General features: G+C 39.7%; 1 protein-coding gene across 2 annotated transcripts in view; it reads right to left on the bottom strand.

Moving 5' to 3' along the window:
- The window catches only part of LOC150079303 (diuretic hormone receptor-like), a 310651-nt gene that overhangs the window by 117296 nt on the left and 174794 nt on the right, over positions 1–18561 (bottom strand). For both annotated transcript variants that reach the window (XM_090382355.1, XM_090382354.1), the window contains exons 2-3: positions 8108–8230; positions 418–515 (exon numbers count right to left, since the gene is read on the bottom strand). In XM_090382355.1, coding sequence (XP_090238481.1) covers positions 418–515; positions 8108–8230 — 221 coding nt within the window. The remainder of the gene's footprint in view (positions 1–417; positions 516–8107; positions 8231–18561) is intronic.

The raw sequence follows: 18561 nt of genomic DNA on the forward strand, positions 1-18561 counted from the left end.
GAAACTACATTAGAAGACGTCCGTCATTTTTAAGTGATTATAACTGGGCACATAATGAAAGTGAATTGGGACCAATGGGGCAGCAAGAGTCACGTGGTTTTCGGTAGGTTTGAAAATGCTGAAATGTATGTTGAAACCTGCTATATGCAATTACTAAACATGTAATTTCTCTTATAGTATTAAATGACCTAGTGTTGATGAAGAGGGAAAAAGTTGAGAGTACATTTTTTATCTCTGTTGTTAGGGGCAATTCCATTTTCAGATAAAATATTAATCATTATTATAAAGATTAATTATTTCATTTCAGCCATATATTAAGCCACGAAAGAATATTCTCCCATGACTTCATTAGGAAGTGATTTGTCCTGATTAAAGTAAAATACATTAAACTGAGTTTGAAAATGTGTCCTTGTTTACCTGTAATATATCTTCATTAGGCATCAGAGGCCTACATCTAGAATAGTCCGATCGATTTGCCCACATTCCATTGTCGAGACAGTACCTACTGGTGTTTCCTAAGCAAAAAGTCAATATTTGGTTAAGGAGTATTCATTTTCAGTTCTAAATTAATTTACTAAATTATTTTTAAGCAAATTATCCTTACTTTATTTATGAAAAACATTTAAGTAAGACACACATTGATCAAAATTTATCAGCTGTATTACGAATTTGTTAGCAGTGGTATTTGAAGTGGGATGTTATATTCAGTGGATTATAGTTACTTCAACTTATAGTTTGATTCTCTTGTGAAAGTTTTTAGTTATTAATTCGTTGTCAGTGGTGCGTGTATGTATAGAATATTTCAATTAAATAGTATCATACTCGATCACACTTATTTTTAGGTTTAGGGAATTTAGCACCTGAACTAATTTTAACATATTTATGCTGAAATTTTTGAATGTGATGCTAAAATTGAATAAATATCACCGTTTTCAATTTTACGATTTCCAGCTGAAAATTTTGCCTAAAATATTGTGTTTTTTTAATGGGAAAGTCGTTTTTCGTTCTCAGTATATATTTAAAAGGAACATAAACTGTTTTTATTTTTTGGAGGGGGAGAAACTATTGTTCAGATCGAGGTGGTGTGGACGGAGTAAATATATCCATGTTAAGTTTGGTCACTCCAACACCAGGTTGTACTGTGTGCGATTGTCGGCTATTCCACAGAGCAGTTGTTATATTTTTTTAAAATATAATAATCAATGAAAAATATATTTAAGAAAATTTTATTACAACAACAACGTGCATTGTGTACATTGCGAGAACAAAATCCTGTTTGCTATCATCGGTGCTGCCGATGTCCAGATCTCTGCAACGTAAAATAGTGGTGGGGAGTATACAATAGACCAGTGTTTCTCAGTCTTTTTACTCTCGTGGCACATTTTCCAAAGAAGAAAAATTTCGCGGCACACCTACGTAGTCATAGAAGAAGAAATTTCTAAATCAAATAAATAGAACGAAAAATAATATTAACAATTTTTTTATTTATACTTATATTATATTTGTGTTATGCAAACAAGTCTTACAACCAAAATAAAATATTCGGACAATGATGTTAAAATAAAAACTACGCTAGTTTTTTTTTAAGATTTCGCGGCACACTAATGTGATGCGGCACACCCTTTGAGAAACACTGCAATAGACTACACATTTCACTGTTGCGGCCTTGTATGGGACGTAATGCTAGTAGGGCGTGCAGCCAGTGCGATGGTGGAATTTGCCCATATAATGGTTGAATCTCAGTTTGGTATCAAAGGCCACCTCTAAATCACAGTGAGTGAATGCGGTTTCCTCTAAGCATGGGTTAGATCAGTATTTCTCAACCGGTGCTCCGTGACTACTAATCACATGCGTTTCTGTACCGAGGAATAAATTTTTACATAATTTATAAGTATTGTCTGTAAATATAAGTGAGATCTTATTTAGTTCATTTTCTGGATCGCTTTTAAGCTAATGTGATATTTATACAGTAGAATATATATATATAAAAGTTCAGCAACACTAGGTTAGCTGATAGCTGAGTCAGAATGCATGCTCTGCTTCAGGGAGCATAGCGTGCATTCTGACTTGCTGGTTTGACATCGTGGCCATACTACGAGGTAAACGGCTAGTGATAGAAGCACAGCGTGGATATCATCCGTGACCTCAGCAAGCCTCTGCTTTGGTTTTGATGCCTATAAGAATTTAAGTTACTGGAAGCAGGGGCATTCCTTGGGAATGTGGTGACCAGGTGCCAATCGCAATTTGGCGTCCCCTCAAAAATATATATTTTTTTGTACTTTGAATTCATATAATGATAATTCATAACAAAAGTAATACAATTATAATTACTGACAACGATATTTACATAATCACAACTAATAAAAAGTATAAATTAAAAATTAATTAGAAAAGAAACAAACGTAAATGTTATACATACAAAAGTATTATGTTTATACATATAAATCATATAACGAAGAAGAATACAATAATATCATAGTAAATGACTAAACAATGTTTATTTTTCTTGGTTTTCTTAATGAAAAATCTTTGACAATTTCAGAAATATTGAAACTGGAAATAATCTTTTCAATACTGATGAGAGTCAATGTTGTTAACCTTTCTCGCGTCGTTGTTGATCTTAAATAAGTATAGGTCTTTTCCATTTTTATTTTGAAAAAAAGAACGCTCTCCATGTGACAGGAAGGGTGAGAAATATTCGTATTGCAATAGAAACATTGACAAATTTTCTGTTTCTTGACACGGCGCCTCCGTAGCCAGGTGGGCAGGAGCAACAGTGCATAGCACACGCTTCTTGATTAGACCGGGGTTTGAGCCCGTGCTCACCAAATACGGAGGATGCGGAAAGGTCAGGGAATGACCACCGCATATCCCAGGAGCAATATGGCCTTAGTTGCTAATGCTCCTAAAAACCAAATAACAAACCAACATTTCTTGACACAGTGAATAGCATTGAAGTCAATTTATTTTAAAGAAGGATCAGACAAATTAGTTAAAGTCCATACAATGTTTAATTTTGATTTCTTTATTTAGAGATGGAAACTAATAAAGGTCTGATAAAAAATTAAAACTATTGTCTAGTATGATATATATATATATTTTTTTTTGTATGAAGCTGCTTGCGAATTTATGGTTTCATAGTTATTTTCATAAACATTCTTTTCTTTTTTCGTGGTCGTATAATTGAGACTTCTGCAAATGTAGCTCCGCATTGTATTTCATTAGCAATAGCTGTTGCTTCATTTAACATATTTTGCAAACCATGGTTATTTTGTAACTTAACTTTGTATTTCTGTGCTTGGTCACTTGTATAGTCAATGTTTTGTAAGATTCCTCTGATAATCTCTGCATGGAATCATGAATGTATACGATTTAACTTATTAAAGAATTTTATTATTATTATTAAATAATAGAGACATTCTTAAAAAAAATTAAAGCAGCCTTATTTTCTTAACCGTAGAGAATCGGATTGGTTTGATATTTTTAAGCTATTTATTTATTTTTATTTATTTTTTTTTGGATCCTAGAATACTTCCTAATATTTTTTGCATGTGCTATGTTCTACTTGTATTTCGGCCGGAACAACACATTTAAAATCATTTCGACAATGAATTCAGTCGTTAACCCTATTTAGCAGTCATGCGAGCTTGAACTATGGTCCTCTAAAACACGCATGAAACTGCACTGTATCCCTTGACCACTCGGCTACGTCGGGCTTTCAAAATTAATTTTCTGTTTATACTCCGGGACGGCAACATAAGGTTCAAGGATTTCACAAGGTAGAGAGCACAAAGAGCATCACTGTATTTATCAACTGCGGAATTGAACCATGCTGAACGCAAACGGGTATACTGATGTAGCCTAGGCTACGATGGCCTCGTATACTATTCAAATTTATGATATATTTTTATTTATGATATATAACTATTTAAGAATTTTTTTTCCAATATTGTAGCAGCATCTACTGTGCAGAGAATGTTCTGTGTTTTTTTTTTTTTTTTTTGTTTGTATGCAAAGGTTCATATGCTTTCTTTAGAATTTTTGAATTGAAAGCTTTATTATTATAGTATGATACCGTATTGCTATTTTTACCCTTTATCAGATTTTTTTTTTAACAAACATAACGTTTGTTGGGTTGATGTCACGAAATTAATGTATTACAATTAACTTGTATAAATAATTGTCCCCCCCCCCCACACAAAAAAGGATTAATGTCAGTTTGCGATACGTATTTTGTTTCTTGGTAAGAATTCTAATTTGTTAATATACGTGTAACAAGACAGCGATGTTATTATGATAATTTAAATAGCAAAAATAACCTTTCATGAAATGTGTTAAATTTTATCAAAAAAACTCGAATTTTAATGTAAAGAGTTTATTAATTTATGCACGGCTGTTACACAATTAGAACACCTGCGAATCACGCTAATCAATTAACCTTAAGGCTCTCTTTCAAGAGGTACTTTAGGAATTTGAGTGATATTTGATGCTGGCTTTTCTTGAAAGATAATGAATATTAATGCACTTAGCATTAAAGTACCTCTGTTGAATAGTTGTGTAAAATGGCGCATTTTACACAACTATTCAACAGAAAGATCACACTACACTGGTGGGAAAGAGCTGCAAAATAACTTATTTTACAAGTAAATGAAAATCTATAGAACATATACAGATAAGTGTATAAAAATCGCAAAATTTTGGTTCTTCAATAACAATTATGATAATTACATATGAATAGAAACATTAAGCTTTCCAATACCAATGCATAATAGAATTGAAATATAGTTGCCTTTGATATTTACGAAAATCTCATATTCTCGTCTCATGTTCAGTATGAAACTATCCACCGAACAGCGAGGGACTTTTGTAATCCTCTTATTGATTATTATTCGGAAAACAAAAGCTTGCTGCCCTTTCCTCTTTTTTGGAAACACGTCGAGCACGATAAATATTTGAAGGGGGAAGAGAAAAATTTATCTTCGGAGAAATCCAAGTTTGAGGGGACCGTTTAATCAAATATCTTTCCGTTAACCTTCAGTACTCATGGCCACGATGAGTAAATTGTTTCTAGTATTGTCTACTACCAACCTGTACCGTACTTAGCAACATTAATGATTATTTTAATTTAGTGTCATACAAGAGAAACCTCTAACGCATTCTAAATGGAAATACAGTAAAGCCACACTATTTGGCCTCCTCTAATTCTGACTGCCCTTTTATGTATTTTCTTTATGCTGAACAGAGAGATATCATTAACTTCCAAACGAGAGTTTAATGATACAATTCCGAACTTCTTCTCTGAATGTTTTCATACTCATTTTGTAAAAGAAGTAAAATAATTTAAAAAGAAACATTAAGGTATTTATATTGTTAGATAATGTAGCTATACCTCCTTTCTATTAAATTTTGTCAGGCGACGGCAAAATAAAGTGCTTTTTCTTGCTTCCCAAAACCAGTTCTCGTATAACCTATTGATCAGTGAGTCATCTGTAAACTTTTGTATTGAAGGAAACAATTGAAAAGTATTTTGTTTTTGCTGGATTCTCACATTGAGTGAGATGCAATAGGAGAAAGACAGTGGCCGATATTGACATAATTAATACACAAAACAGCAGTAGTGGTTAAGGAAACTATTCCGTTTCCTTTCGTTGTGATCTGCACTTCATCCCATCCAATATTGGTAGTCTATTTCTAATAAGGGACAACTTTCTTTCGGCTGTACAACGTGTGTATTTAGAGTGCGATTTCCACATTTCGGGTGGGAATCAGAATAGCTGAGTGTAATCCCCCATCGCCTGAGATCGGCTAACCACAGCCACGATTGAAGAGACAAAGAATTTCCCCAGTCATAGACAGTTCGAATCCAGACCCCTCCAATCGAGTAGCAGGCGAGGATACATTTTGCCGAGTAAGCTGCCATAATAATATTGGAGGAACTAATATTAAAAATCATATTTAAAAAAAAGTGCTGTTTTCTGCAAAGAGTAGATTGAAATAAAGCGAAGTACAATAGAAAGTGCATTGTGGGAGGAAAGCTATTAAACGCTGGAGATGTGCCACCACCTTGTGAATATAATGAGGGCCTTTGCGCTCACACATACAAGAAAACTCTGCTACTATCTTAATTTATTTTAAAAATTGAGATGGCCATGCAGTTTTCTTCGCTATATAGTCGCCTTTTAAACTATGCAGCATTTCTTATTTTAATTTCTTTGTGGCGTTTATAATACATTATCCTCTGAAGAAAGAATTGGGATACTTAGAATGAATAGTCATAATATGAATAGTGAAGAGAGGAATTCAGAAGATACTAACGAGGTGTTCTGAACACTTCGGGTGACACGTATGCTACTCTGCAGAATTTAAAATAGGCAGTTTAGATGTGTTTTATTCCGCGGTACCTTATCTTCAATCTCGGAGACAGCTAGTACATTATACACGAAGAATAACAAGTATCCCTTCTTGTCAAGCTGTCAACCAGATAAACAGTGAGATTTCTAGAGAAACCCACTGATAAATATCGTTGATAAGAAATCAAGAGTTCACTGTACCCACTGTGGCTGATATCTGTTCGCTAAAATAATAAAGATAGAACTTTGATAGAAATGTTTGCAGTTGTGGATGACTTCTTGATCTAAAGGTTTTATGAGAACTGAGATAGTATTGGGGGCAAGAACACACCTGATATTTCTGTAGTCGCTTGATAAAATTTTATCGAAGTATGCACAGCTGCATTATCTAACAATAAAATGCCTAAATAGTGTTTGTGTTTTTTAGGTAGGGGAAGATTTCATCGTTATCATTTTAGTGAACAGACATCTGCCACAGTGAGTACTGTGCACTTTTGTTTTGTTATCATTGACCCTCGTAGGTAGCACAGTTGGTATAATCGCCGTTCTCCCCATCATACCGTGTGGAAAAGATCTGAGTTCGAGTCCCGTCGATGACGGGAGGAATTTTTACGGACCTTTTTCACAACGTGGTTGAGTTAGTAAGTATTTTCATGGTTTTTTTCTCGGGTTGTTCGTCCAGCAAACAGAAAATCGACCACAGAACACACCCAATTTACAGACATGTTATATACGCAATATGGCCTTAGTCGCTGATGATCCTAAAATCCTTCTATTACAACTACTACATCGATATTTATCTCAGGGTGTCTTGAGAAATCTCGAAATTGATGTGGTTGATAGCTAGATAAGGATGGTTACTGTTTTTTGGGGGGGGGGGATTTCACTATTTTACTAGTCGTATTTATTTGATGGATATTCTTCGTGTATAATGTACTAGCTGTGCTTCCAAGTTTGAAGAGAAAGTATCACAAAATAAATCGCAGGCAAATTGTCAATTTAATAGTATAATATATAGAGTAGTAACAAACAAATTGTGTTGTGTTTTCCTCTATACACTACTCTGTAGTATATGTGCTACCTGATAAATGACAAAATATTTATCCATCTCTTAATTCTTTATTTAAGATATCACGAAGTAAGGCAAAGAATTTAAATTTAATGGAATCTGACGAAACGACTTAAACACAGTCAAATCTGTTCGGCGATTATTCAGCAGATTCATGCGTAGACGAAATAGCAACAAATATCACGAGCAGATCGCTGTTCTCTTCTTGAAGCACTAAACATTCAAACTTTGGAATGATAGAGAGGTACTTTGATGCTCTTTTTTGTTCACTACCTAGTTAAGTTCTCTACAGAATTTATTTCTGCACTTTAAACTTAATTTCTGATTGGCCTCCTCAGTTCCTGGAAGCTACGTTTCGAGAGCATCTCAGAATTTTGTAAGACACTTAACTAAAAGGAAGGAAGGAGTGTCATGAAGACTGACTATCCATTCACATTTTCAAAATAAAGTTATTAATAGCCTCGTATTCACTGTAAATTAGATTGTGCTTAATATTTGGGTGGAGTCTCTTATTACAAGTAGCACATTTTTTTTCATAGAGACATAAAGATCAATATCTTACTGCTGAGTTAACACAGCTTAATTGTCAGACCTCTAATTACTGCATGGGAGAGTAAAGAAATATCAAACAAAAGAAAACTTTGAAAATTAAGAATTAAATTCTTCGCATACACCTTTAACTACTTACGGTTACTGTCATATGGAACCCCATTTAATTCAGCGAAGCAAGGAATAACTCTCAGAGAACCGGCGGTTGTAGTTGGCCAGCAGGATAAGCCGTCCCACGTGGAATTGCAGTACACCAAACTGTCTGGAAAAAAGAAAGCATTTATAATTCCATATACAATTTTTTTGGAATATGACTCGAAATTGCAATAGTGTCAGGAAGTACCGATGTAGGATATTTGTTTGCCCATTATTTCATGGTTGGACCAACCTTTCGATACAAGTCAAGATTCTCAAGAGCCGTTAAATATAATAATAGTCTAGAATGTGAAGTTATCAAGTTTTTGTGTTCACAGTTATGTATTTTGTTTTGAATATTGGAAGTATTCAAATATTCATTATTTATTTCACCATGTAAACTATTGGTACATTGGAATTCTAAACTCATTTCTATTCAAACTCAATATAATTAGACTGAATTATATTGAGTTTGAATAGAAATACGCGTCTGTTTTCATGAATAATAATCATCACTCAGAATTTAACAGGCAATATCGTTATCCCTGATAATCACTTCAGGTGTAACGAACGAGAATCGTTCGTTACACCTGAAGTGTCATTAGGTGTAACGAACGAGAATCGTTCGTTACACCTAATGACAAGGCCTTGTTGTGAAAATTGCTACTCCTCCACGAGAGCATTCCTTGCTCTCGTGGAATTTTAGCGCATGGAATATTTCTGGGAGGAGTAGAGCGTGATCCAATCCCTAAAACATCCAAGATATGTGGAACAAGATGGAGGTCTTGAGTAGGAAAGTGTCTTCGAACGCAGGCAATTTAGTGAGCTTTTACCTCTAAAGCGAGTTCTCGTGGAATGAAATTGGCTCTACCCAGGAATAAGAAAGCGTATGGCTTAGTCGCCCAGGCTGCTCCCACGTATTCTGCTGGATAGAGAGTTGTTGCAAGGTTTTAGACGTATCAACAACCTAGACCATATTGCGCCGTATATAAAGTCTGTAAATTTCGTGTGTTCTGTGGTGAGTTTGCTGGAAGAAAGGCTTTCCTGAAAACTATGCTATCCTCGCTTTAGACTGACTAACTCAGCCACGTTGTGAAAAAGATCCATAATTCCCCGCGTCATTGATAGGATTCGAAATCAGATATTTTTCACACGGTGTGGGGAGGACAGGGATTTTACCAACTGTGCTACCCATGAGGGCTGGATAGGGAGAACAGTGCGAGTCATTGCTTGCCTAACCCACAACACTAAGTTGGAGAGAACAGCTTATTGCAAAAATTCTCCAGCCAGAAGTCCCTTAGGCGAGGAGCAATACCTACAGGGAATGAAAACTATCAATCCCTCCACGAGGTATACTGCTTTATACGGTTGCGGGAGGGCCTGCTAGTTTCCATTCTGTGCATGTTCCCTAGAAGAAGTTGAACGAAGAATGTCTTTTACGGTTCGGGTGATTTTGCATTAGTCTTCCCTTCTCTCCTGACTTTTGAACGAAATACTGGGTGCTAAAATCGCACGTTTTCAGGTTTTTAAAGGGAAAAAATAGGACAGTTGCCATTCTGCCCATGTTTTGTCCAGGAAATATAACTTCTCAACTTCTCGGTCGTGATGGCAGGCCATCTTCTTGTGACCCTTTGAAGCCGCTGGAGTCAAAGGTGAGCGGGTCTTGAACAGAGGCGACAGAATTTCTCTGAGTCTCTGTATTTTAAATGTACTCAGAAAAAATCAACACAAAGTATTACAGATTACAGTAGTTCTCAGAGGAAAGCCCGATATTTCTGTTGATTGCTCCCAACGGTGGACGGCTACATAGTACGAGGTCTTAGCCATCTAGACTATGGATTTAAATTGTTTTCTGGGTGCCACTTTGTGTTGCAGCGAATATTGTCGCTTTGTTTTAACTATTCTTGATAATCGTCTCGTGTAATACAATCGACATGATTGCTCTTCTTTCACACCGCGTGTGAATGACCCGAGTTCCAGTTTCCTCAAGATTTGAGGAATTTTTATAGGCTTTTTTCAAACGTCCCGAGTTCGGAGGTCTCGGGTGAGGATTGTATAGAACTGGAAATTTTGATCCAGTAAAACAGGTAAAGCGACCATTAAATACACGCAGACATAAATACGCTAACGCCTCAGTGTCAGTTGATTTTTAGCGCGTGAAAAACCACAAAACAAAACAAGCCATTTTCCCCCCCAAATTTATATCAACCACCTTACAGAAAAACTTCCAACATTGAGGGAGCTATATACAGGTATTATGTACAGATTTAACGAGAAAGTCTTTACCTCAACGAGGTACCATGACAATTTCAGAAATAATTTTTAATGTGCCCATTTCTAAATTAGCATATGGAAATTTATTTAGAATAAAATCACATACTAACAGTGAAGCAGTATCTTCCAAAATTATTGATTCAATAAACTTAAAATTTGTTTCTTCAATCTAAAATTATTAGCGCATAAGTCATTATTTAGCTCATTAACTAAGCGCATCACTCTGAAAAACTCTGAGAATGAATATTGATTTTATTGAAATTTATTCTTATTTATCTTGACTGTTTAAAGCTTTGGCCATCTCTAGCTAGCTTTAGATTATATCAGATGCATTCTGTTACCTAATTGTATTAGAAATGAGTGATGCTGTTGTAATATGCACTTTTATAGTCCACTTGATTTCATGTTTCGGAAACTTAATTTTATTCTGATGCCTTATTCGGATTTATTATGTTAAATTGCATGTGGACATTAAATTTCCTGTAAAAAAGTTACTCAGTTACATTTTAAAAAAGTTTGTTTTAACTTAATGTTTGAACAGTACTTTTATAAGACTTAAGCACATGAACCGGCCATCCTTCAACGTAGTATCCAGTGTGGTTTATCTATCAAAATAACTGTGCGATAAATGTAACTTTACTCAAATTATGTTGATAAACAAAAATTGAATAAGGCAGGAATATTACTCTTGAATATGCCATGTTTAATATGAATTTTCGTTGTAGGGAAACTTATTTTAGATCGTTGAAAGTACAATTGAGGATTCAGGAAAAAATTTTAGCTGTCTAGGTGCTTATGTTGAGTGCCTTCCCATAAGCTTTGTTAGGCTGAGAGTTTCTAAATTTAAAACATCTTTTAATACCTTTTCCTGTGGAGACTTCTCGGTCCGTTGTAATAAAATTTTATTGATTCTCTTACGTTACCTAAATCTTGTGATGTTAAGGGAGAACTTGCTTGCCATTATTATCTTTTCTTCTTCTTCTTTACCTAAGGAGAATCGTCTTCGAGAATATTTCTCAACAGAAATGATTGAGATGATGTCATTATGTGGACATACCCAGTGGAGTTTTGTAAACAGTTTTCGGTTGGAAACTCGGAGTAACGATGTTGTTCTAGTTATGGCATATTTTTAGTTATCCATCTAAAATGACTTTGTTGGGAGTTGGGGTAACAATAAACGTGTCACTACGACATATTTAACAGATATTTATTTAAAGTATACCCAGTATAAAATAAAATAAAATAAAATATTTCCAGAAGCTTTCGGAACTCGTGTCCCTTTCTCAACTGACAGAATTTTTTGAATACATTACAAGCAAAGTGTGGCACGTTACTCATTCGTCATTGTTGTAGCACGGACGTGTGCTGCCTTGCGCCAGTGATCATCCATCAATAAAACGGTTGTCTCCAGGATTGGATGTATACGCATGCCTTTCTGGCGATTTAATGCCTTAGGGTTGTTCATTATGTTTAGTGACTCTAGCCATAGGCGGTGGCGAAAGTGTCGCGCGTGGTCCACTATCTCAAAGTCGCGCTTGGGGTCAAGATCGTGGTTGGTAGCCCAAAAATGTTCTGCAAGCGCGGACTGGTCAGTTTCGGCAAGCCGGATTGCTCTGTCGTGTTCCGTGAGGCGATCCTGGAGACGTCTCGATGTCTCACCTACGTAGCAACTGTTACAGGCCCTACAGGTGATACGGTACACTACATTGCTGCGTAAGACAGGTGTGACAGGGGTCTTCACACTGGAGACAAGTGAACGTAGGTTCCTACCTGGTAATTGTACACATTTTATGTTGTAACTTCTCAGGATCTTCGAGATACGTCCTGACACTCCTGGATAGTACGGAATGTAGGCGGATGATATGCCGACTTGCTTCGGAGGTCTTGGGTTGGAAGTAAGTTCTTGTGCCTGTAACAAGCATCTGTTTAGTACATGGGATGGATAACCGCATCTGGTTAAGTCCGCCTTCACACGGGAGATCTCGTTACGTCTAATTGTGTCGGTGCTGGAATGGCTCCAGGCCCTGGAGAACAGGGTGCGGGCAGTGCTATTGAGATGGCTTGGAGCGTGGCCGGACCCGTAGTTGGTGAATTGACCGCACCACATGGGTTTGCGGTATACTGAGGTCTCTAGATGTGGGCCTACGCGATGCACTAGCACGTCCAGAAACGGGAGCGAACCGTCCACCTCTGATTCTACGGTAAACTTGATGAAATTGGATAGAGAGTTGAGGTATTCTAGTAGTACCGTTTCAGAACCACGTGGTATTATGGTAAAAATACCACGTGGACGATATTTTTATGTCGACGATATTTTTACCATAATACCACGTGGTTCTGAAACGGTACTACTAGAATACCTCAACTCTCTATCCAATTTCATCAAGTTTACCGTAGAATCAGAGGTGGACGGTTCGCTCCCGTTTCTGGACGTGCTAGTGCATCGCGTAGGCCCACATCTAGAGACCTCAGTATACCGCAAACCCATGTGGTGCGGTCAATTCACCAACTACGGGTCCGGCCACGCTCCAAGCCATCTCAATAGCACTGCCCGCACCCTGTTCTCCAGGGCCTGGAGCCATTCCAGCACCGACACAATTAGACGTAACGAGATCTCCCGTGTGAAGGCGGACTTAACCAGATGCGGTTATCCATCCCATGTACTAAACAGATGCTTGTTACAGGCACAAGAACTTACTTCCAACCCAAGACCTCCGAAGCAAGTCGGCATATCATCCGCCTACATTCCGTACTATCCAGGAGTGTCAGGACGTATCTCGAAGATCCTGAGAAGTTACAACATAAAATGTGTACAATTACCAGGTAGGAACCTACGTTCACTTGTCTCCAGTGTGAAGACCCCTGTCACACCTGTCTTACGCAGCAATGTAGTGTACCGTATCACCTGTAGGGCCTGTAACAGTTGCTACGTAGGTGAGACATCGAGACGTCTCCAGGATCGCCTCACGGAACACGACAGAGCAATCCGGCTTGCCGAAACTGACCAGTACGCGCTTGCAGAACATTTTTGGGCTACCAACCACGATCCTGACCCCAAGCGCGACTTTGAGATAGTGGACCACGCGCGACACTTTCGCCACCGCCTATGGCTAGAGTCACTAAACATAATGAACAACCCTAAGGCATTAAATCGCCAGAAAGGCATGCGTATACATCCAATCCTGGAGACAACCGTTTTATTGATGGATGATCACTGGCGCAAGGCAGCACACGTCCGTGCTACAACAATGACGAATGAGTAACGTGCCACACTTTGCTTGTAATGTATTCAAAAATTCTGTCAGTTGAGAAAGGGACACGAGTTCCGAAAGCTTCTGGAAATATTTTATTTTATTTTATTTTATACTGGGTATACTTTAAATAAATATCTGTTAAACTATGGACCCCAGTACTCCAGGCCCATTTGTCACTATTCGATCACTTTATGGCCATAATACCTACAACGATTGTGCACAGTTGCAAAAGTGCTTCCTCTCAATAGCTCGCTACAGGCAGCATTTACGCTTCGCCCACAGATGCAAAAGCAATCGAATTATACCTAAAGGGTTCCGATACAAAGCCCCGTTCCACAACTCTCATATGGATCGTGCCTGCTTTAACTTCAGCCTACGCACGTTAAATTTATGGATATCCCATCTCCACCGTGAAATCAGGAACGCTGACTACAACAAGTCCAGACTGTTACAACATATACAAGGTAAGGTCTCGCCTATTGTATTTACAAACCTTATACATACCATCTGCCATCGGGCTAGTCAGACCTCGGATACCTACCGTTTACGCCAACAGCGCAAGTTCATAAACTTGAGCATAGAAACTAACTCCTTAAAGACGAACACTCGTTCAGACGACACGACTTCTTTCGTCTTGAATCTAAGTAACAAACAACTGTCCAACGAGCAGCTGAGTGTTTTATCAAACGGTATGAAATTCGCCGTTATACCATCGAAACCTCCCATCACACAGCTCGCTATGGGCATAGAAGCCAGTATTACCAACCTTCCCGAAGAAACTGCCAACGAGATCCGATTCAAGACTGCCGCAGTCCTCCGCAACACTCGAAAAACGTGCTCAAACCTCAACCACCGCCAACGTGCCGCCCTGTCATCTATAAGAAAAGACAACTCCATCGTTGTACTTCCTGCGGATAAAGGGCGCCGGACTGTTGTGCTGGACCGATCAGCCTACCGAGAGAAAGCCTTGGCCCTATTACTCGATCCTAACGTATATGAACCTCTACCTGATCCTCCCGTTAAAGTCTTGAAACGTCTGGAAGCAAATGTTAATAAACTTGTCCACGCATGGCTTAAAGATAAGAAGATCCCGACCGCGACTCACCATCTTCTGCGTGCTACTGGCTGCCAACTACCACAATTCTACGGATTACCAAAGATCCATAAACCGGGTATTCCTCTCAGACCTATAGTGTCTTGCTGCAGTGCCCCAACGTATGAACTGTCCAAACACATCGCGAGCCTCCTCTCGCCTCTTATAGGTAATACATCTCACACCGTTAAAAACAGCAGTGAATTCATTAACACCATTAAGGACATTTCAATCCCTGATAACTCTGTCATGGCATCATTTGACGTGGTTTCTTTATTCACCTCGATTCCCGTCCAACAGGCCGTGCACTGCGCCAGAAGGCTCCTTGAGAGCGACTTAAGCCTCCAATCCAGGACGTCACTATCCACTGATGACATCTGTACCGCCCTCAACCTATGCCTCTCTAGCAGCATCTTCACCTTTGAAGACTCACTCTACAAACAAGTACATGGCACTGCTATGGGTGCCCCTGTCAGTTCCGTAGTAGCTAACATCGCCATGGAAGATCTGGAGAAGCAGATACACCAGAACCCACCTACACCTATTACAACGTGGTGTAGATATGTCGACGATATTTTTACCATAATACCACGTGGTTCTGAAACGGTACTACTAGAATACCTCAACTCTCTATCCAATTTCATCAAGTTTACCGTAGAATCAGAGGTGGACGGTTCGCTCCCGTTTCTGGACGTGCTAGTGCATCGCGTAGGCCCACATCTAGAGACCTCAGTATACCGCAAACCCATGTGGTGCGGTCAATTCACCAACTACGGGTCCGGCCACGCTCCAAGCCATCTCAATAGCACTGCCCGCACCCTGTTCTCCAGGGCCTGGAGCCATTCCAGCACCGACACAATTAGACGTAACGAGATCTCCCGTGTGAAGGCGGACTTAACCAGATGCGGTTATCCATCCCATGTACTAAACAGATGCTTGTTACAGGCACAAGAACTTACTTCCAACCCAAGACCTCCGAAGCAAGTCGGCATATCATCCGCCTACATTCCGTACTATCCAGGAGTGTCAGGACGTATCTCGAAGATCCTGAGAAGTTACAACATAAAATGTGTACAATTACCAGGTAGGAACCTACGTTCACTTGTCTCCAGTGTGAAGACCCCTGTCACACCTGTCTTACGCAGCAATGTAGTGTACCGTATCACCTGTAGGGCCTGTAACAGTTGCTACGTAGGTGAGACATCGAGACGTCTCCAGGATCGCCTCACGGAACACGACAGAGCAATCCGGCTTGCCGAAACTGACCAGTCCGCGCTTGCAGAACATTTTTGGGCTACCAACCACGATCTTGACCCCAAGCGCGACTTTGAGATAGTGGACCACGCGCGACACTTTCGCCACCGCCTATGGCTAGAGTCACTAAACATAATGAACAACCCTAAGGCATTAAATCGCCAGAAAGGCATGCGTATACATCCAATCCTGGAGACAACCGTTTTATTGATGGATGATCACTGGCGCAAGGCAGCACACGTCCGTGCTACAACAATGACGAATGAGTAACGTGCCACACTTTGCTTGTAATGTATTCAAAAATTCTGTCAGTTGAGAAAGGGACACGAGTTCCGAAAGCTTCTGGAAATATTTTATTTTATTTTATTTTATACTGGGTATACTTTAAATAAATATCTGTTAAACTATGGACCCCAGTACTCCAGGCCCATTTGTCACTATTCGATCACTTTATGGCCATAATACCTACAACGATTGTGCACAGTTGCAAAAGTGCTTCCTCTCAATAGCTCGCTACAGGCAGCATTTACGCTTCGCCCACAGATGCAAAAGCAATCGAATTATACCTAAAGGGTTCCGATACAAAGCCCCGTTCCACAACTCTCATATGGATCGTGCCTGCTTTAACTTCAGCCTACGCACGTTAAATTTATGGATATCCCATCTCCACCGTGAAATCAGGAACGCTGACTACAACAAGTCCAGACTGTTACAACATATACAAGGTAAGGTCTCGCCTATTGTATTTACAAACCTTATACATACCATCTGCCATCGGGCTAGTCAGACCTCGGATACCTACCGTTTACGCCAACAGCGCAAGTTCATAAACTTGAGCATAGAAACTAACTCCTTAAAGACGAACACTCGTTCAGACGACACGACTTCTTTCGTCTTGAATCTAAGTAACAAACAACTGTCCAACGAGCAGCTGAGTGTTTTATCAAACGGTATGAAATTCGCCGTTATACCATCGAAACCTCCCATCACACAGCTCGCTATGGGCATAGAAGCCAGTATTACCAACCTTCCCGAAGAAACTGCCAACGAGATCCGATTCAAGACTGCCGCAGTCCTCCGCAACACTCGAAAAACGTGCTCAAACCTCAACCACCGCCAACGTGCCGCCCTGTCATCTATAAGAAAAGACAACTCCATCGTTGTACTTCCTGCGGATAAAGGGCGCCGGACTGTTGTGCTGGACCGATCAGCCTACCGAGAGAAAGCCTTGGCCCTATTACTCGATCCTAACGTATATGAACCTCTACCTGATCCTCCCGTTAAAGTCTTGAAACGTCTGGAAGCAAATGTTAATAAACTTGTCCACGCATGGCTTAAAGATAAGAAGATCCCGACCGCGACTCACCATCTTCTGCGTGCTACTGGCTGCCAACTACCACAATTCTACGGATTACCAAAGATCCATAAACCGGGTATTCCTCTCAGACCTATAGTGTCTTGCTGCAGTGCCCCAACGTATGAACTGTCCAAACACATCGCGAGCCTCCTCTCGCCTCTTATAGGTAATACATCTCACACCGTTAAAAACAGCAGTGAATTCATTAACACCATTAAGGACATTTCAATCCCTGATAACTCTGTCATGGCATCATTTGACGTGGTTTCTTTATTCACCTCGATTCCCGTCCAACAGGCCGTGCACTGCGCCAGAAGGCTCCTTGAGAGCGACTTAAGCCTCCAATCCAGGACGTCACTATCCACTGATGACATCTGTACCGCCCTCAACCTATGCCTCTCTAGCAGCATCTTCACCTTTGAAGACTCACTCTACAAACAAGTACATGGCACTGCTATGGGTGCCCCTGTCAGTTCCGTAGTAGCTAACATCGCCATGGAAGATCTGGAGAAGCAGATACACCAGAACCCACCTACACCTATTACAACGTGGTGTAGATATGTCGACGATATTTTTACCATAATACCACGTGGTTCTGAAACGGTACTACTAGAATACCTCAACTCTCTATCCAATTTCATCAAGTTTACCGTAGAATCAGAGGTGGACGGTTCGCTCCCGTTTCTGGACGTGCTAGTGCATCGCGTAGGCCCACATCTAGAGACCTCAGTATACCGCAAACCCATGTGGTGCGGTCAATTCACCAACTACGGGTCCGGCCACGCTCCAAGCCATCTCAATAGCACTGCCCGCACCCTGTTCTCCAGGGCCTGGAGCCATTCCAGCACCGACACAATTAGACGTAACGAGATCTCCCGTGTGAAGGCGGACTTAACCAGATGCGGTTATCCATCCCATGTACTAAACAGATGCTTGTTACAGGCACAAGAACTTACTTCCAACCCAAGACCTCCGAAGCAAGTCGGCATATCATCCGCCTACATTCCGTACTATCCAGGAGTGTCAGGACGTATCTCGAAGATCCTGAGAAGTTACAACATAAAATGTGTACAATTACCAGGTAGGAACCTACGTTCACTTGTCTCCAGTGTGAAGACCCCTGTCACACCTGTCTTACGCAGCAATGTAGTGTACCGTATCACCTGTAGGGCCTGTAACAGTTGCTACGTAGGTGAGACATCGAGACGTCTCCAGGATCGCCTCAC

The sequence above is a fragment of the Mastigoproctus giganteus genome, chromosome 10, assembly GCF_048544385.1.
Source record: "Mastigoproctus giganteus isolate SK-2022 chromosome 10, ASM4854438v1, whole genome shotgun sequence".
In the NCBI taxonomy this organism is placed as follows: domain Eukaryota; kingdom Metazoa; phylum Arthropoda; class Arachnida; order Uropygi; family Thelyphonidae; genus Mastigoproctus; species Mastigoproctus giganteus.